This window comes from Gossypium hirsutum, chromosome D12 (genome assembly GCF_007990345.1).
Source record: "Gossypium hirsutum isolate 1008001.06 chromosome D12, Gossypium_hirsutum_v2.1, whole genome shotgun sequence".
NCBI classification, from domain to species: domain Eukaryota; kingdom Viridiplantae; phylum Streptophyta; class Magnoliopsida; order Malvales; family Malvaceae; genus Gossypium; species Gossypium hirsutum.
In genome coordinates, this window is record NC_053448.1 from 41,750,150 (window position 1) to 41,771,391 (window position 21,242).

Genomic DNA, 21,242 nt, shown 5'->3' on the forward strand with positions numbered 1-21,242 from the left:
ATATTTGAGTTGAAGATTATTTCGTATTAAATCTCTTAATTTTGTTTAATGCTTTGGTTGCCAACTATAAGTTAATGGGTTAGTAATCAAAGTAGGAGTAAAACTTGATCTAGAATAACAATGCGGTTTAATTTTTTGATTTGTAGAAGGTAGAAAATGGGTAATTGAAAACCACACACGAGATTGATAAATTATGAAGCTATTTACGACACTTAATCTAAATCATTAACAAGGGATTAGATTGGATGTATTAATTATTATTAATTGAAAGAGTAACATAGTAAATTGGGATTGAATAGGGTATTTCCGTGTTCTATTACTTTGTTTATTGCATATTCATTCCTTTTACTTATTAGTAGCCTAGTTAACTAATGAGTTGACTAAGTCTGTGAGTTCCATCTTCAATACATTTCCTGACAAATTTAGTTCACTGACAATGATACTGTATCATCATTTTGAGGCCTAATTGAATATTTGTTTTTCCACGAATGAAGTAAGTGTAAAGAGGGGACAGTTAGATTCATAGAACGAACACCTCACTCCCAAGTACAAGAGAAAGGAGAGAGGGGAGGCATCGAAGTAAGAAGGGTCCTAAAAGTCTCAAAATATTGAGCAGACAACTCTCGCCCTCCATGGCGTTTCTCTTCTGCATGCTGCCGATTTACACAGGAATTTACACAAGCAATACCGGGAAAAACCAATGAACCTTCGACTGGATCACAATTCAGATTACAAGCTGCAATTTTTTTAGGTTATTACAAAATGACAGCTCCGCAGGTAGTAACCACATGTTTTTGTACCTCCTTTTACAACAAAATCATCCTCGTCTTAACAGCCTGTTTCTTTAATTCATTGGCATGCCAACAACCTCTTAACAAGAGTTAAACTACCTAAGCTGCTACATTAAAGAGCAATAAGAAGAATTTTCATTTTACAACAGTCTATGAGAAGATCACCAGGGGAATACAGATCCTATTGTAAGAGAAACCTACTATCAACAGCCACATGGTATCCAAACAAAATGACTGGCTAAGACAGTCACTTTGCCTCATCCGCTCCATCACCGCCACCATGCCCACCAGTTGTGCTGCCCTGCCCATTACCACCAGCTTCGGAGCCCTCTTGCTTGTTTCCAGCACGTCCGTCACTTGGGCCTGAAGGTTGAGGGGGACCACCACTGCTGCCGCCTCCAAGACTAGCCTCTGAATGCATGGGATGCATGCTATTATTGGGTCCTCCAGGCCTGATTCCCATTTGACCTTGCATTGCTTGTTGATGCTGCTGATATAGGAGGTGCTGAGGGTCCTGCATTTGATGTGGACTATTGAATTGCAATGGCACCTTTTGAGGGTACATGCCAGGTTGCTGTGACATTGCTGCAGCTTGAGGGTGTTGCATAAAATATCCTCCGGGTTGCATTGCTGGATGCGGTGCCATCTGCATGATGATAAACGTGTGACGAAACAGTTTAACAGCAGATAGATTAGAAGAAGCAAGTTATCTTAACACTCACCTGAGGCGACATTGTCGGAGCCGATTGAGGTTGAGCATCCGCAATTGCAGCTAAATACATCAAATTCTTTTGCAGCTGAGCTTGATACCTACATCATTGAAATCTTATATGTATGTACACTGCCTAAATATTGCACATGTAAGTATGTGTGCACGTGTGAATGTGCCAAACCAAACATGTATAGGAAGAAAAACCGACCAATAGGAGTAATTCTATGGTATAAAATTAAACTGCAACAAAACATTTAAAAGTTTCTATTGCATCAATTTGATAACCTATTGTCTGGCTTCCTGGTACCGTCTTGGTTGAAAACCCGCTAAGATCATTCGCTATATGGACAAGGGGAGAGAGGCAGAAACCAGGCAAGGGAAAACCCACAGCATTATCTGACACTGTAGCATAGGCTAATGATTGCCAAACAGTGAACATACTGATGCAATAAACTTGGTTCCTATCATGAATCCTTGATAGCAAATTACGCAGAAAACAAAAGCTAATGTTACCAGGATGATAAATAATATAGCGATCATTAGCTATAAATACTCCTGAAGCAAGTAAGATAGATGGCAACAAGCACCAAATTGGGTTTGGAATAAGGATTTTACCTTCCGTAAATGCATTACAAGCCTCAAAACATATCCACGGAAGACTTATCTCACTTTGGATCTAGAAACATCTCAGTTCTAGTCCCACTTTCTACTAAACAACATCTTACAGTTATCTAGGATGAACAATTTACAACTAATTGACAGTAACAATAAAAACTTCAGTTTGAGCTACATGAACAGCAATATAAAAGTAGAAACAGCTGTTAGAGAAACAAATGTTTGGCAACAGTTCTGACATCCTATGGCATCTAGCACTTTCGACAAGCCACTTCCAACTTAAAGCAAACATATATTATAAACCTGAAACATTAACTTAAAGATGCTGCAAATGCCACTAAGGTAGATAAAAGGAAAAAAAACAGAAATCTATAAATTACTTACTGGGCGCATTCAGCGAGTTTTCCAAGATTCTGATTGTCCAAAATTGCCAAAATCAACTTCTTATTCTCATCAAGGTACTGTTAAGAATGAAAATCAGAACACAAGAACTTAATGACTATTATATTTATCCTATACTCCATACTTCAGCATTAAGTGACAGATATTGTGAATATGGACAACAAATAGCTATAGAGGATGAGATCATTACAGTACACATTGCATAGAATAAAAAACAAAAGAAACAGTAATGCTATAAATTACAATATCTAGGGTTTTTATCGAGTTTATCCACTTCTTAAATTCTTCTCAAGTTTTCTCAATCTTGGACTCCAAGAAGGACCTAACCGAAGAAAGAATAGCCCCATAAATAGGAAGTTCTGGATAAACAGGATAGTCGGATTTCAAGGATGCCTTTGAGCAGATCTATCGGTTTTTGTTTTCAGATCATTAGATTCAAAAAAGATATTTCATTGCATTAAAGAATTAGAAGTTATATCAACTTTCTAGGAAAAAATATAAAAGTTCCATGGTGGTACCCAGTAAAGTAATGGCAGCAAATCACCAGTTTTTCACCAAAATGGAAAATAAATAAATAAATAATCTCGTTCAGTGTAATTATGTAGAAGAGAAAATAATGTTTAACTCAAAAATTAACATAGAGATTATTTTAGTCTGACAATTTAAGCCTTGAAACTCCAAAAGAAAAGAAATCGAAGGTCAAGGTGGATATCATAGATTGAATCTAAAAGACATTAGGAAACTTTCAAGAAATTTACACATGCCATAAACGACAGAAACTATAAATAGGAACCAAAAAGAATCTATAGATAAAACACTGAGAATGAAAACAACAAGGGTAATAATACCGTTCATTCTCCCTCGACATCAAGCATAAACATTTCACGCGCCATATGCATCTCACCATTCAAGATAGTCCAAGTTTCTAGCTCTCCACAGAAGATACAAAATGACAGACAAAAGCCCCAATATAATCAACAACATCGCCTCTAACAAAAGGGATAACCATATTGCCATGCATTACCAATAACTTCAATTCCTTCTAAAAACGAATACCAAACCGCCGTTATATCTCAAATAACTACCATTAAAAGCGCAATCAATTCACAGAAAGCACAACAACAACACTTCTATCTCATAAAAGATATGTTCAAAAACATAACTTAAGAAAAGGGCTTCATTTGTTTTTCTTTCAGAACAAGTAAAAAAGGGCTTCTTCTATCTCATACATAACTTAAGATTACCCAAAAAAAATTAGAAGTTAGAGGTGAGAATCACCTTCCTCAACAACCCCATAACTATATCATACTAGTATTAAACACAATACAAGGACAATAAAAGGGAAAAAAACATAAACATAAATATATATATATATACCTTCTGAATCTGTTCAGTAGTGATATTAGTAGGTGGATATGAAGGCATCACAGGAATCATTTGCGGTGGCTGCGGCATCTTTGTGTGAGCTTTTACCTTACTCCAAAAGAAACCCTAAACCTAATCCCCCTGGAAAAAACCCAAAAAACGAAAAAAAGAAAACCCTAAATCAAATATAGCTAAATATTAAAAAAATTGGAAATAAATTAAGGGCATGTAATATTTTTACCTTGTTTGAGCTGATGAGTATGAAGGAATTCTTGTTCCTTTCTTTTTAAAATTTAATTTAATTCTTGGAATAGAGTTTTTACTTAATAACAACGATGATTCAGGAATTTAAGACAAGGCATATATATATATATAACCTAAACCAAGGGCGAAATGGGATAAAATCGAAGAAAAGATGCTAGATTTGGTCGATGTTTTGTTGTGTTGTATGTCCGTCGAGGATGGAATCAATTTCAACGATTTAATTAAATAAATTATTAAAATTTATTTTTTGTAGTTTGATTTACAATTTAGGGTGTGTTTGTTTATATGTAAATGGTTTTATAAAAAATATTTTCTGTATTTTCTTATGCTTGTTTCAAAAAAAAATTGGTCAACAGAAAATTACTTATAAATTAACGTAAAATAAGTCATTTTTCAAAGGAAAACTTGAAGTCCGGAAGAAATTGTTAAAGTGTCGATTAGCTGGGCTAACAATTTTCTTCTGATGTCAATACTATTCGAGATAGTCAATTTGAGTTTACTCTTGGAGTACCCACAAGTGAGAAATATTTCTTGTTAAATCCAGATGGTTTTGTCTCTCTACAATCTGGAAATGCAGCTGCAGGAGGAATAGTGCGTGATGAATCTGGTGATTGGGTTTTTAGTTATAACAAATTTCTAGTGAAATGCTCCATTTTCTATTCAGAACTTTGGAGAATCCTAGAGGGTCTTAAGCTCACTCAGCGTGGAGGCCATGACAATGTGATAATCCAAACGGACAGCTTGAAAGTAGTGAAAGCCATACAAGGAAGCTCCTCCAGTTTTACGAATTCTGCATTGATCAGGCGAATACAATGCATCTTGGCACAAGAAAATCAGTGGAGTTTGCATTATATTCCTAGAGAAAAAAATCAAGTTGCGGACTACTTAACGAAGTTGACGTTGGTTAATAAGGAAGATTTATATGTTTTTTATTCTCCCCCGAAGGAAACTTTGGCTTTCATCGAATCTCACAGGATTAGGGGTTCTCTTACCCTCAGTATCATTTTATGTAATTTTGGCTTGTATTTCTTTTTTCAAAAAAATAAAGAAAAAGTTATTTTTCCTCTAAAATGACTTACTCTTTTGAAAAAGATAAGTTATTTTCTAGAAAAGAGTTTCTCTATAGGTAATTTTATTTTTATATAAAAATTATCTTAAATCAAGCTTAATATTATTATATTAATAATAATTTTTATTTTTATTTTTAAAAATATTAATATATTAATATAAAATATTATATTTTTCAATATTATTAAACATACATATTTAATTATTTATATATATTTAGTCATATAATAAATTATATTAATAATTTATTATTTTAATAAATTATTTAATATTTCAATTTTATTTTAATAATAAATTTTAAAAATAATATTTTTACATATTATTGCAAATATTCAATATTAATATTTTAATAATAAATATTTTGTAGTATAAAGGTTAAAATATGTCATAAGTCTATGTACTATTTACAAATTTGCAATTTAGTCTCTATACTTTTATTTTCAAGAATTTAATCCCTCTACTTTTTAGACTTGAAAATCAAGTACAATTGTTGACATTGTAAAATTTTTTTTATCAATTTTGTTGATGTCATATTTTTAAATAAAAAATACTCACTTGATAGTCATGTAACTAAAAAATGACGTTGTAATGAACTTGAATTTAACAAAATATTTTTTAATATATGCAAAAACAGTGTAAATTATAAATTTATAGATGTAAAATAAACTCAATTAAACAATGAAAAGATAAGAAAACCTCAAATGTATGTTTGTTTCATTAAAAATAACTTTTATGAAATATTTTAAAGAAATCTATTAAACAACAAAAAATATTTTAAACAGATCCATCCAAATACCAAAAAATATTAACTTTTCCAGGAAAGCAAGTCATTTTCCATAAATCATATTCTAGAAAACAAACAAATATAACCTTAATCACTCTAAAATCTTTATTCAAATCAAATTTTGATTTAATTAAGAATCTAATCCAATTGAAGATAACCTCTAAAAAACTCAAACTTATTTTTTCGATTAAATAATTAAAATATAATTGATAAATGATATATCATTAAAAGATTTTTGTTAAATAAAATTAGAGAACTTTTTTAAAATAAAAATTTGGTGGCATGATGATCAATATAAATATATAACAAGTAAAAGAAACCTTTAACAATAGCAAACATCACTTCTAATTATATTTATCCACTAATCCTTAAACCCACACAGACTCTACTTCCAACTCATCTAAAAAATGTTTGATTTTAGGGTTTAAATTAATATTATTTAATAAACTTTAAAAAATTATAAATTTTCACATCTATAAATTTGTTTTCTATGGTCACCATTTAGCTAATGTAAAAATAAAAATAACCATTGCTCTATTCTTCTAGATACCATAGGAGCGAGATGGAATGATCAGAGTAGTCAAGTAAAGACCTTTCAGTTTGAGGCCAAATGGTGTTTGGAAAGTTCATTTGAGAAGATGGTTAGAAGATGGTGGGAGGATAATCCTGATTGTGTACTGAGCAAGCCTGAGAGAATGGGCCACCAGATGCAACCGTAGAGCAACTCCAGGGGTAGAGAGGAGAAAAGGAATCGTGTGGAGCTAGAAGAAAGGCTAAACAATCTTTATAATCAGGAACTTTCTGATGATACCCTAGCGGGCATTATGGACGTTCAATTAGGACTTAATTTGGAAGCTGACAAAGAAGAATTATTTTGGGAGCAACGAGCCTGAGTCAATTGGTTGAAGAATAGCGATCAAAATACCAGTTATTTTCATAAGATTGCGGTGCAATGCCACCTTCGTGGTAGAATATCTGAGTTAGAGACGAGAATGGTAGACGAACTACTTCGACTGTTGAGTTTATAAAGATAGCATCAGATTATTTTGGAAAACTCTTCTCAGCATTAGATATGGGATTTGATTAGCATTTATTTGGGTTAGTAGAGAATAGGATTACTGATAGCATGAATGATAATTTGCTAAAACAGTTCACTGAGGAGGATATAACCAATGCAGTTCAGTCGATGACTCCTTTGAAAGCCCCCAGTGTTGATGGGTTTCCCGTAATTTTTTCCAAAGGTACTGGCATATTATTGGGATAGAGGTTTCCCGTTATTGTTTACCTATTCTGAATGGTCAATCTGAAATAGGGAATATTAATAAAACGCGAATTATTTTGATCCTCAAAGTGGATAAACCAAAAAATATGGCCCAGTTCAGACCCATAAGCCATTGTAATGTCATTTACAAAATTGTGGCGAAAGTCTTGGTTATTCGTATGAGTGATATTTTGGGTAATTGTATTAATGAAGCTCAAGGAGCTTTTATCCTAGGAAGACTTATTTCGAACAATGTGTTGATTGCTTATGAGGTCCTTCATTCTCTCAAAATGAAGAAAAGAGGTAAGAAGGGGAATTTCGTGCTTAAGCTTGATATGAGTAAAGCTTATTATCGAGTTGAATGGGATTTTTTGGCAGGAATGATGAAGCATCTAGGTTTTCATGCTGATTGGATCGTACTCGTCATGAGATGTGTTTGTTCTGTTTCCTACTCTGTTAGCCTTAATGGAGCTACCAGTGAATGGTTTTCTCCTTCAATAGGGTTACGACAAGGAGATCCTCTCAGCCCTTACCTATTTTTGATTTGTGCTGAAGGTTATTCTACGCTTATTCAGGAAGCTAAACAGAAGGGTTGGATGGTGGGTGCACCTATTGGTAAGGAGCGATTGTCTATCAGTCATTTGTTTTTTGTAGATGATTACATCATTTTTGGTGATGCTTCGTGTAATGGGGCAGAAGTGGTTCGTGACATAATTCGAGAATATGAGATGGTATTAGGACAGTGGGTGAATTTTGACAAGTCTCTTATTTACTTTGGTGCGAATGTAGCCTCTAGTGTCAAGGGGGATATTGTCAATTTGTTAGGAGTTCGGAAAGCTTCGAACCCGGAAAAATACCTAGGTTTGCCTATGATAGTAGGCTGGAGGAAAATATGGGCTTTTGCTAACTTTGTGGATCGATTCAGGAAACGTGTCGAAGGATGGAGTTTGCGCTACCTATCTATGGGGGAAGGAGGTATTTATTAAATCAGTTTTACAAGCAACACCACTTTATGCTATGCAATGTTTTCTTCTGCCAAAATCACTGTGCCATAAGCTTGAAGGCATTATGAATAGATTTTGGTGGACAAACAATAAGTCTTTGAAGGGTGTTCACTAGAGTAGTTTGGAAATGTTATGCAAACCAAAGTGTTTTGGGGGGTTAGGTTTTAAAAAATTGTTCTTGTTTAATAAGGCCATATTAGCAAAACATGTTTGGCGTATTTTGGATCAGCCTCATTGTTTGTTAGCCAGAGTCTTAAAAGCCCGTTATTATCTTTATTCTGTTATTCTATCAGTGAAAATTAGACCTTACCCCTCACTTACCTAGAGAAGTATTTGCAGTGCTCGTGAGGTGATTGGGGAAGGGTTTTGTGGCGGGTTGGGAAGGGTGATCGCATTAACATCTGAAACGATCCCTGGTTACCTGAAAGAGAGAATAATAGAATTCTAGTTCAGGTGATTAGGCCCTTTTTGACTACTGTTAATCAATTAATTACGACAGAGACTAGTACCAGGAATAGGGAGCTGGTTCATAACTTAGTTGATGAGAGTACAGCTGATCGAATTTTTTCTATTCCCATATCTGAAAGTGGTCTGGAGGATAGGTTGGTTTGGAAACATAAAGGTTCTGGGGAATACACTGTTAAGAGTGGGTATCGGGTCCTAAATACAAAATATTTACAGGACACTATATACATGTCCTCTATTGATGAGGATTACAAAGATTTTTACAGAGTCTTATGGTCGTTAAACATTCTGGGGAAAATTAAAATACATATTTGGAGACTGGTGAAAAATCTGGTGCCTCACTTTGATAATTTGGCGCGTAGGACTTTGCGTGTGAAAGTATCTTGTCCACTGTGTAAGGCAGAGCTGGAGGATTTTGATCACCTGTTGTGGTCTTGTGGTGTTCTGTAGTGGGTGTGGGCTTCGCTGCAAGTAAAGATTTCGTCCTTTGAAGAATCGATGTGTCATAAGCTTCGCTTTGTTAGAACACTTTCTGCAGCAGATGACCAACAAAAACGAATCATTGCAATATTTATGTGGAGTCTTTGGTTTCATAGAAATAAACTGGTTCATGAAGGGGTTAAATTTTCGCTATAGGTGGTGTTGGGGTTTATTTGGGGATATAAGCAAGATATTTGTCTAAATCACATGTATTTCTGTCCTTTTCCTAGATCTATGGTTAAGGAAATCTGGAGACCCCCAGACCATGGAATTATCAAGTTAAATTTTGATGCGTCTTTTCTAAAAGAAAAGGGGCTCGTTGTAACAGCAGTTCTAGCCAGAGATTTTACAAGTGAAATCGTAGGGGAAGAAACTTATCTTTTTAAAGATGTTGCTAACGCGTTTGTGGCAGAAGCAAGGGCTTGTGAAAGGGCTTTAATCTTCGCGAGTATGTTGTGCTTTCAACGACTGGTTGTGGAAGGCGATTCTTTGACAGTTATAAAAAATGTTCAGAAGAAGGAGAAAGATAAATCAGTGCTCAGACCGATTACACATCATATTTATACTTTGGGTATGCTTTTTGATGAGGTGTCTTACCTTGTTGTGCCTCGATTGGTTAATGAAGTGGCTCACACACTAGCACTGGAAGGCCGGAGAAGAAAGATTTGAGGGGGTTGGGTTAATGGAGTGCCTGAATCTGTGATGATGGCGGCATTGAAGGACTGTTTGGTTTGGAACCAGTGGATCTAAGGTAATTTTGTTTTTTCTTTGAAAATGGAGGGGGTTCGTTCAAAGTATTTGTTCTCTCATTATACTCGTTTCAGGTTTCAGATGGTGAGGAGAGTATTGGCTGATATTGGGTTTTTGAAGAAAAGCTGGTTATTGGCTTTTTTTCTGCTCTTTTGGAGTTAGTAGTTTCTAGGCTTTGATTGTTTTGGTTGCTTGCCAGCTGTTTTCCTTTTCTATTGTCGTTTCATGTTACTGTTTTGCTGGCATTTCAACTACTGTTTTGTCTTGAGCCGCGTGTTAATAATATCAGTCTATTTTAACCAAAAAATAAAAATAACAAAAAATTAATATAGTTGGCTGACCAAAAAAAGATAAAATGAAATAGTTGAGTGACAAAAAAAAGCATAGTTGAGTGACTACTAAACCTGATCATGAATTAAGCCACCCACTAATGCGGAAACCCGAATCTAGACACAAGAGAAACACAAATTAGAAATAAAACAAGAATAAATAAAATTAGTCAAATAATAATAATAATAATAATAATAATAAAGAAAAGATAGATTTGCCCTATGGAACCCTTGGTTAACTTGTAACCAAAAACGCCAATGACTGAGCGGCTCCTTACGGAACCCCTAGAAGAAGAACCTCTAGAAACACCGATGAACGGGAAAGAAATTTGAATATTTGTAACTCCGAAATACCCTCGAAAGTAACAAACTCCAAACTAAATAGCAAGAGAAGAATCACTCTACTCTCAAAAATTTGCCTCACACAAATTTGGAAGAAAACAAATACTCTATTTTTATTCGACCTCCCCCCAATGTGTAGAAAGCAAGCCTATTTATAGGCAAAATACAAGAGTAATTGAACCCTAATAAAACTCTTTAAAATTTATCTAAGAAAATAAATAAATAATAACCTAACCAATAAAATTACTTAACTCATAAGTGATGTGTCCCAACCAATGAGAATTAAGTAAATAATAATAATATACATAAAAGATTAATCCACCAATTTAAGGGGCTTGCACTATTCTAAGATTGGTCCAGTGAATTGCATTCCCGTATTTTTCAACGTCACGAACATGATGAATTAAATTTGTAGCAACAAAGTCTTGGACAAAAGCATTCATCTTTGATTTTAATTGTCGTGCCTTACTTCGAGTGATTGGACCACTAGGAAAAACAACCCCTTGAGTGTCACCTCCTTGGCTCGTATCATCCTCCCCCTCTTCAAGAAGATTCGTCCTCGTATCTGAACCTACATCAAATTCAAAAGGAGAAAGATCAAAAACATTGAAAGTAGCACTAACACTATACTCACCAGGAAGATCAATGCGATAAGCATTGTCATTTATTTTCTCGAGTACTTGGAATGGTCCATCTCCTCGTGCATCAAGTTTATTTTTTCTCTTAGAAGGAAATCGTTCCTTCCTCATATGCACCCATACCCAATCTCCAGGTTCAAACAAGATTTGCTTTCGCCCTTTATTAGCTCGATGTGCATTGGACTCATTCTTTTTCTCAATGGCTTTACGAGCCTTCTCATGGATCTCTTTCACTAAATCAGCTTTCCTTTCACCATCTAAATTAGTAATCTCATTCAAAGGTAAAGGAAGCAAATCTAAAACAGTAAGTGGATTAAAGTCATATACAATCTCAAAAGGAGTAAAACTTGTGGAAGAATGAACAGAACGATTATAAGTAAACTCAACATAGGGTATCCATTCTTCCCAAGATTTAACATTCTTACCTATTATGGCTCTAAGCAAAGATCCCAAAACTTGATTTACCACCTCGGTTTGACCATCAGTTTGAGGGTGGCATGTAGTAGAGTAAAGTAGTTTAGTACCTAACTTACCCCATAACACCTTCCAAAAGTGACTAAGAAATTTTGCATCTCTATCGAAAACGATAGTCCTTGGGATTCCATGTAATCTCACAACTTCACGGAAAAATAGATCGGCAACATGGGTTGCATCATCAGTCTTATAGCATGGAATGAAATGAGCCATTTTAAAAAATCGATCCACAACCACAAAGATGCTATCTCGTCCACGCTTTGTCCTTGGTAAACCTATTACAAAATCCATTGAAATGTTAGTCCAAGGTGAACTATGAACAGGAAGAGGAGTATATAGACCATGAGGCATCACAGTGGATTTAGCTTGTTTACAAGTAATGCAAGTAGAGCAAATTTTCTCAACAAGTTTTCGCATGTTAGGCCAATAAAAATGCTCATGTAAAACATCTTAAGTCTTAGTGACTCCAAAATGACCCATAAGACCACCACTATGAGCCTCTCGAACCAATAATTCTCGCATTGAACACTTTGGTAAACATAGTCTATTATTTCGAAAAAGATAGCCATCATGCTTATAAAATTTGTGAAATACACCATGTTCACATGTGTCATAAATGCTTGCAAAATCAGAATCAGTGGCATATAAATATTTGAGATACTCAAAACCTAATAACTTAGTATGCAAAGTACTAAGTAAAGTGTACCTCCTTGATAGAGCATCAGCCACAATATTATCTTTACCTTTCTTATACCTTATAACATAAGGAAAAGATTCAATGAATTCAACCCACCTCGCATGTTGCTTGTTCAACTTACCTTGTCCCTTTAAGTGCTTAAGGGATTCATGGTCAGTGTGAATCACAAACTCCTTTGGTAAAAGGTAATGTTGCCAAACTTCTAATGCCATTACCAAGGCATACAACTCTTTATCATAGGTCGAATAGTTCAAATGTGCTCCACCAAGTTTCTCACTAAAGTAGGCTAGTGGTTTACTATCTTGCATGAGGACGACACCTATACCTACACCAAAAGCATCACATTCAATCTCAAAGGTCTTCAAAATTAGGTAAAATAAGAATATGAGCATTACACAATTTACCTTTAAGTTCATTTAATGCTAATTCTTACTTATCTGTCCAATAAAAATATACATCCTTTTTAATAAGTGCAGTCAAAGGTGAAGCAATTGTGGAAAAGTTACGAACAAACCTGCGGTAGAAACCGGCTAACCCAAGGAAAGACCTTACCTCAAAAACAGTTTTAGGGATAGGCCATTCTTTAATTGCCTTTACCTTCTCCTCATCCACATGGATTCCTATAGAACTTATCACAAAACCCAAAAAAACAAGCTTATCCATACAAAAGGTGCATTTTCCAAGATTAGCAAAGAGTCATTCATGCCTTAACACATATAATACTAATTTAACATGCCCAACATGATCATTCAAAGTTTTGCTATAAATCAGTATGTCATCAAAATACAGAACTACAAATTTTCCTAAAAAAGGTCTAAGTATGTGGTTCATTAATCTCATGAATATGCTAGGAGCATTAGTTAAGCAAAATGGCATGACTAACCACTCATACAGGCCATACTTAGTCTTAAAAGCAATTTTCCATTCATCACCTTGTTTCATTCTTATTTGATGGTAACCACTTTTTAAGTCAATTTTAGAGAAAATGCATGCATCATTAAGCTCATCCAACATATCATCTAATCGAGGAATTGGATATCGATACTTTACCGTAATCTTGTTGACAGCGCGACAATCAACACACATTCTCCAAGAACCATCTTTTTTTGGGACGAGAAGTACAGGGACCGCACAAGGGCTTAGAGTCTCACGAATCAACCATTTCTCTAAGAGATCTTCAACTTGCCTTTGCAACTCCTTAGTTTCTTCAGGATTGCTTCGATAGACTGGTCTATTCGGAATACTCAAACTAGACACAAAGTTAATTTGATGTTCAATCCCTCGTAAAAGAGGTAATCCCTTAGGCATTTCAGAAGGAAATACATCTTCAAAATCCTACAAAAGATCAACAAAACAACTAGGAAAATGTGTATTAGGGTTAGTCAAAACAAAGTTTTCCCTAAACCTAATAATTACAAATTTTTGTTTTGTGTAAATATCGAATTTGATATATCGAAACCTAGCGAATAAACTCACTCTCTCATCTCGTGACTTGTGTGTGCAATCACTCACCAATGTTGGGCCTTTAAGTTGGCTTTTAACACTAAGGGTCTCTTTACTCTCTGCCTTTTTCAATGATTTTACCTCACTTCCTTACCCATCTCACTAGCAAGTTTGAGTTGATCATTGTAGACTTCTTGAGGAGGAAGTGGAGCCAAAGTAAACTTCTTTCCAAGGAACACAAAGGTATATTGGTTAAGGAAACCATCATGATTTACTAGTCGATCAAACTGCCATGGCCGTCCAAGTAATATGTGCCCAGCTTGCATTGGAACAACATCATACAAAACTTTATCAGAATATCTACCAATAGAAAATGAAACTAAGCATTGTTTAGATACTTTTACCTCCCCACTATCATTCAGCCATTGCAAGCGGTATGGCTTTGGATGCTTCACACAAGGTAGGCCAAGTTTTTCAACAAGGGAAGAACTCACCACATTGGTGCAACTTCCGCTATCGATGATCAATGAACTAGGTTGTCCACCAATCAAACATCTCATGTGGAAAATGTTATCTCTTTGTTCGCGCCCTTCCTCTTTAAACTGGACATTTAAAGCCCTTCGAGCAATAAGTGCTTTCTCACCATACTCCAAGTATTCTTCATACTCATCATGAGTATGCACATCATCAGCATCTTCCAAAGGAGGCATCTCATCTTCGTTATCAGACCCAAAATTAACCTCGCCATCTTCTCGAATCACCAATGACTTTTTATTAGGGCATTCTCGAGCATAGTGACCCCTTCCTTGGCATTTGAAGCAGATAATATCTTTTGGCTGCTTAATGGTACTAGGAGAAGTAGAAGAAGAAGATGGAGCTCGATTAGTAGAAGTAGAACCTTTAAATGAATTAGGCATACTTCTATCTTTGGAGTAAGTTCTAGGCTCATTTGGCTTGAACCGTGCATCTTTCCCATTCTACAATCTATCATCTTGTTTTTGCCAATTTCCTCTTCAAACAGGATTAAAAACTGAACTAGCACCCCTCGTTGTCCCTTTCTTTCGTAATTGCTTTTCAATGGTGAGTGCGGTTTGAAGCATCTCTTCAACATCCATGTAGTGTTGTAACTCAACTCGATTTGCAATCTCAGGCTTTAGGCCGACAAGGAATCTAGCCATAGTCACCTCAGCCTCTTCAACAAGATTAACTCTAATCTGAATAGTCTCCATCTCTTTGTAGTAGTCATCCACAGATCTATCTCATTGAACAAGATGTTGGAGTTTTTGATAGAGTTCTCGATAATAGTATGGTGGAACAAACCGTTTTTGTAAGATGCGCTTCATTTCAACCCAAGTGGTAACAGGTTGCTCTCTATAAAGAATCTTGCTTTTACATAATTGATTCCACCATGTTAGTGCATAATCAATGAACTCAGCGACAACGTATGTTACCTTTTTCTCATCAGAGTAATTGTAACAAGCAAAGACTGCTTCCATCTTTTCCTCCCAATCAAGGTAAGCATCAGGGTCATTCTTCCCTGAGAAAGAAGGAAATTTTGGTTTGGGGGTGTCATTGTTTCGTTCCAACCTTTCTCTAGGTACATACTCAGACTCAAAGTCATCATCAAAAACATGGTTCTCCATTCGTTTAAAAGTTTGATCTCGCGAATTTGATCGGCTTATAAAGGCTTCGTTCAACTTCTTGTAATTATCGGCAATGTATCTCTCTTGAGTTGTAAGTTTTGTATCAAGATACTCCCTTTGCTCTTGTAACATCTGGGTCATGCGATGTTCGAATTGAGTTTGCAACTTTTTCATCTCTTTGCTCTGATACCAACTGATGCAGAAACCCGAATCTAGACACAAGAGAAACACAAATTAGAAATAAAACGAGAATAAATAAAATTAGTCAAATAATAATAATAAAGAAAAAAAAGATAGATTTGCCCTATGGAACCCTTGGTTAACTTGTAACAAAAAATGTCAATGACTGAGCGGCTCCCTACAAAACCCCTAGAAGAAGAACCTCTAGAAACACCGATGAACGGGAAAAAAATTTGAATATTTGTAACTCCGAAATACCCTCGAAAGTAACAAACTCCAAACTAAATAGCAAGAGAAGAATCACTCTACTCTAAAAAATTTACCTCACACAAATTTGGAAGAAAACAAATACTCTCTTTTTATTCGACCTCCCCCCAATGTGTAGAAAGCAAGCCTATTTATAGGCAAAATACAAGAGTAATTGAACCCTAATAAAACTCTTTAAAATTTATCTAAGAAAATAAATAATAACCTAACCAATAAAATTACTTAACTCATAAGTGATGTGTCCCAACCAATGAGAATTAAGTAAATAATAATAATAATAATAAGATACATAAAAGATTAATCCACCAATTTAAGGGGCTTGCACTATTCCAAGATTGGTCCAGTGAATTGCATTCCCGTATTTTTCAACGTCACGAACATGATGAATTAAATTTGTAACAACAAAGTCTTGGACAAAAGCATTCATATTTGATTTTAATTGTCGTGCCTTGCTTTGAGTGATTGAACCACTAGGAAAAACAACCCCTTGAGTGTCACCTCTTTGGCTCGTATCACCCACCCAAGCCCAAAGGTCCACTCGAAAAGTGGAAGGATTTGGGCAAAATATAGACCTGAAAAATGGGCTTGGATAAAAAAATATGGTCTATTTTCTAAACAGACTGGATCTCGAGTAGGATTTTTTTACCCGACCTAGCCCGAATCAACTTATACTTTCTTTTTTTTTTTGTTATTTGTTGTTGCTATTTTGCTACTATTTTGTTATTATATTGCTACTGTTTTATTATTATTTGGATATTGTATAACTCTTATTTTATCATTAATTTTACTACTATTTTAGAGGCATTTGCTTGCTATGTTGTAACTATCTTAGTATTATTTAAGTATAAAAACTTTTTTAAATGTATTTTCAATATGTTGAAAAACATTCATTTTAATACTTTTAGTGTATTTGATATATTATATTTTAAAAAACTCATATAAAAAATTGATATGAGCCGGTCGGGTCAGACTCAGATAACATTTTTAATTTGAGTCAGGCATGAAAAAAATTTTAGGTCCATTTTCAGGTCAGGTCCAAGCTTAAAAAATGGGTCTAAAATTTTGTATCAACCTGATCGGCTTGAATCTAGTGACTGCTAATGTAATTTATCCAAATTTTAAATATAGAATGAGTATAGGGATTGGAAATAGAATTTAACCTTTGTTTTGCACGGTGCCACGGTTGCTTACGTCGGTTGCGTGTTTTTTATTATTATATATTTTCAAAGAAAAGAAAATTATAATGTGATTCAAATAAAATTTAATCTTATTTTATTATAGGAATTTGTTAAAAATTCACTTCACTCATGATTATGCTTTCAAATTTTTTAAAACTAAAAAAAAAGGGACAATATATTTAAAAATAACATGAAGAAAACATAAAAACTTAAAAGTGCCATTTATGTTAATATTCAAAATTCTTAAAAATAAAAACAAACCTGTAAAGTATTTAATAGTTTTTGGAAACACGTGAATCATTTATGATGTGAATTAAAGAACCCAACTGCATTGGTAGAGCCTAAGGGTTCAACCATGACCTAGCTAGGTCCCAACTTATATTCATTTATAGAAACTCAAGCTTGGTAAAAGTTATCATAACAATCTTTATATTAGTCCTTATTTGTTAGTTAAATGAACAAAATGGGAAAATATTATATCCGTCCTTTCATATTTTATAAAATTATAAATTAGTAAATGATCGAATTACATTTGGGGTCCTAAAAATGATAAAATTTTAATTTAACCTTTTAAAAGCTACAAAAGATATAAGCTAATACAATGATAAAATTACATTATAACTCTCATAAAAATACATAACTCAATTTCGGTCCAAAAAATAATTTCTAGCTCCTTCCTTGTTCTACTTCCTTTTTCATGTTTCTTGTTCGTCATACATTGCAATACATTTTTCTAAACCAAAACCTTGTAGAGTGAATCAATTCCCTTAAACAAACGGTTTTATTTGTTCTTGGATTTTTCAAAGAGAGAGTGCTTGAAAGACACTTGTGTTTAACCTTAGTAAGATGTTTTTTTCAATCACCTCATATTTGTAACGATTCAATTTTTAATAGTGTCAAAAAATGAGATTTCGGAACCTTATTTTCGTAAATATAAAATTTGAATATTTACGGAGTTAATATAAAAATACAATAAAGATCGGTAAAATAATTTAGCCGAAAAAATAGTTAATTAAAGCTTAGGACTAAATTGTAAAAGTACAATCGTTATTGAGTTTTAATTAAGAAATAGCTTGGGGACCTAGATGGCAATTATGCAAAGGACTAAAATGGTGATTAAACCATTATTTTCTTATAGTTAGTGGATGATGATGAAATTTCCATTTAGTTTAATTAATAATTAAATTATTATAATTAAACCATAATTAAGTTAATTAATTAAGATTAAATAATGTTAATTATGGTATAAATATTAACTTTAGTGGAAAAAGATGAGAAATATCATCATCTTCTTTAGTTTCTCCACCATCCACAATTAAAACAAAAGAAGAAAAGCTTCAACCTTTAGCTAACTTTCAACCATCAATTCAAGTAAGTCCTAAGTCGTTTTCCTTTGATTTTTTATAGATTTATGATCATGAGAGCTTGATCTAGCTAACCCATGTATCATTTGTTTTTAATTGTTAAGTTTTTAGCAAGTTGTCATTACTAAGAAATTGATGAATTAGGCTTGAAATTGATACAAATTAAGCCTAAATCATGATAATGATTAAATAGTAAAGCTAAACAATTTGCTAATTAAATTTGTAACATTAGAGACCAAATTGAATAAATTGAAAATATGTTATGAAATTGTGCTATGAATAGATAGTATAGGGTCCCTAATGAAAGAATGTGAAATTAGATTTTGATTCGATGCTAAATATCGAAATATATGCATATCTTAAGTAAAAAGACTAAATTGAATAAAATATAAAATATGCTTGACTTTGTATTTGAATATGAATAGGATGAAATTTGATATCGTTTATTTATTAAATTATCATATATAGCTAAAGGCGACGTAGGGCCATCGAGAGGGAAAGGAAAAAATATAGTCATCTACGAGTGATGCAAGGATTCGGTTTGTACTTTTATGATTCGAGATCATTATATTTATATGCATATACATATTGAATGCACGATTGGCTATCGAGGTAAACCTATGATTGTCGTATGAATTGATTTGCATTGAATGATATTAAATATCGGGACATTGGACTAAATTGAATATAGAAGAAAAAAGTATGATATATTTGATAAATGGTTTGTGATACAAAATGATGATGATAACGCTATGACTTATGTTATGTGGCATTGGATGTATATATGTATTGGTGATAAGATGAATTGAGAATGATGATATATGAATTGGATTATATAATGTAATCAGGACATTGATTACTCAATTAGCTGTTCGGATAGGGTTGAATATAGTTGGCATGCCATAGGGTTAGGTATAATGATTTGAAACCATCGTTGCCAAGCAACTTGGGGTGGTAGATTGTACATATGCCAATAGTTGTCATTCTCGGACAACCCGAGATGACAAAATAATCAGATTATGAAAGTCATTGTTGTCGGGCAACTCAATATGATAGAATAATCAGATTGTGAAAGTCATAGTTGTCAGGCAACCTGGGGTGGTAGTATGTACATGTTCTGATGGTCATCGTTGTCGGGCAACCCGAGATGATAGAGTAATAGATTTGTGTATTCATTCAAAGTCTGTGTCTGGTTAATAGGGTTATAAAAATATGATTTTGGTTATATGATAATTGAGATATATGTGATTGAATTAATATGCTTGTATATATGTGAAATGTGGAAAATGACAGCATGTGAAAAATCATGCGAATCAGTTATAACAAGCTCTGAGGGATGAATTGAATTTGAATAAGTCAATAGACTCAAGAAAGAGAACTGAACCGTCAAATGAAGGATTAAATACTATTGGATGAAAATGAGATTGAATGTCATATTGATGCATACATGAATATATGAAATGGAAATTATTACATCTTTGTTGATAAAATGTATAGCATAAAATGTTTAGTTTGATCATCAATTGAAATGGTGTAAGAGAATTATATTTAAGTATTGAACATATAAATTGATATGGTTGAATTATAACATATATTGATTGAATTCTTATAGTGAGTATGCTCATTTTATGACTTGAATCATGAAAGTATCACTGAGATTTACCACTTAGTGTACGATTTGTTTATTCCGTGAGTAGGCTTAGGAGGATCTCGATGTCCCGTGACATGATTCAACATCTAACTAGCAGTCCTTGACTCAGAAATGTTTGTATAGTCCCTTTTCATTTTAATATATGGCATGTACCTAGGTTTCGAGTCAATTTTGTATATTAAGTGATCATGTTTATATTTATATTAGTAATGGTTAATTGACATGGTTAAATGGTAATATATATGCTATGTTTTGAACTTGTTGAAGTTGAAATGAGTTTGATATGCATATATGATATTAGGTTAAATGTAATGAGAAGGTACCAAATGGTCAAATGGTTAAAATGTAGTAATTATCATAGGTAACAAAGTAAAAGTGGTTTGTTGTATAATGTATATGTATTGTTAAAATGGTTAGAAATTGGCATGTGGATATGATATTTTGCTTAAATGATTGGATTAAGGATGCCTTGGATCTTTCTAAATCAGATTCTAGAATATCAAATAACCTTGACCCTTTAACTATAAAAAGATATGAACCAAAGGTATAAGAAAGAAAGTAGTCGCCACACTTAAGAAAAGAACGGTTTTGAGTGATAAGACATAGGTTGGAACACCATAAGAAAGATCTTGATAAGTTCTAGAAAGTCCATTAAAGAACCAAAAGAGAAAACACCCCCTAAATATATTAGGTTCAAAATCATTTGTTGCATACTCATATCCCCCTATTTATACTTGGAACAACTCTCTAATAATAGGAAAAATCATATTTAAAGCACTAAATTAATATGTGCATGAATCCAACCATACAACGAATCTGACTTAACTAGCCATGTAATGCGTCTAAAAGTAACTAAATGAATTTAATAAGAGATAAATATGTCCCATAGATGATCTGAACAAAAGCCACAAATTTGGAAGCTAAATAGCCATTTCAATTTGCTTTTAAAATATTAAATAAGCCTTGATTTTTATTTGGTCCAATCTTTGACTTTTTCTTTTCATAATTAGCCCATATCCTTTGGATTAGCTTATTAAGTGTTTCTTTGAACCATCTAGCTTTTGCTCTTGTAATT

The 21,242-nt window shown here is 33.6% G+C and overlaps 1 protein-coding gene and 1 long non-coding RNA gene across 3 annotated transcripts; both read right to left on the bottom strand.

Moving 5' to 3' along the window:
* Positions 1-685: 685 nt before the first annotated feature.
* LOC107945890 (GRF1-interacting factor 3) lies at positions 686-4,358 on the bottom strand. 2 transcript variants are annotated; one of them, XM_016880042.2, is made up of 5 exons: positions 4,127-4,358; positions 3,898-4,026; positions 2,503-2,579; positions 1,514-1,601; positions 686-1,437 (listed from the first exon to the last, which is right to left on the bottom strand). In XM_016880042.2, exons 2-5 carry the CDS (start codon positions 3,973-3,975, stop codon positions 1,039-1,041), a joined length of 642 nt encoding a protein of 213 aa, XP_016735531.1. In that variant the 5' UTR covers positions 3,976-4,026; positions 4,127-4,358; the 3' UTR covers positions 686-1,038. The 2 variants fall into 2 exon arrangements, with proteins under 2 accessions (XP_016735531.1, XP_040962671.1); XM_041106737.1 differs by having other exon boundaries at positions 3,898-4,061; positions 4,127-4,340.
* Positions 4,359-8,518: 4,160 nt separating this feature from the next.
* On the bottom strand, positions 8,519-10,222 carry LOC107945889 (uncharacterized). Its single transcript, XR_001696767.2, has 3 exons — positions 9,809-10,222; positions 8,776-9,698; positions 8,519-8,687 (listed from the first exon to the last, which is right to left on the bottom strand). It is a non-coding gene; the product is annotated as an uncharacterized lncRNA (long non-coding RNA).
* Between the last annotated feature and the right edge of the window lie 11,020 nt (positions 10,223-21,242).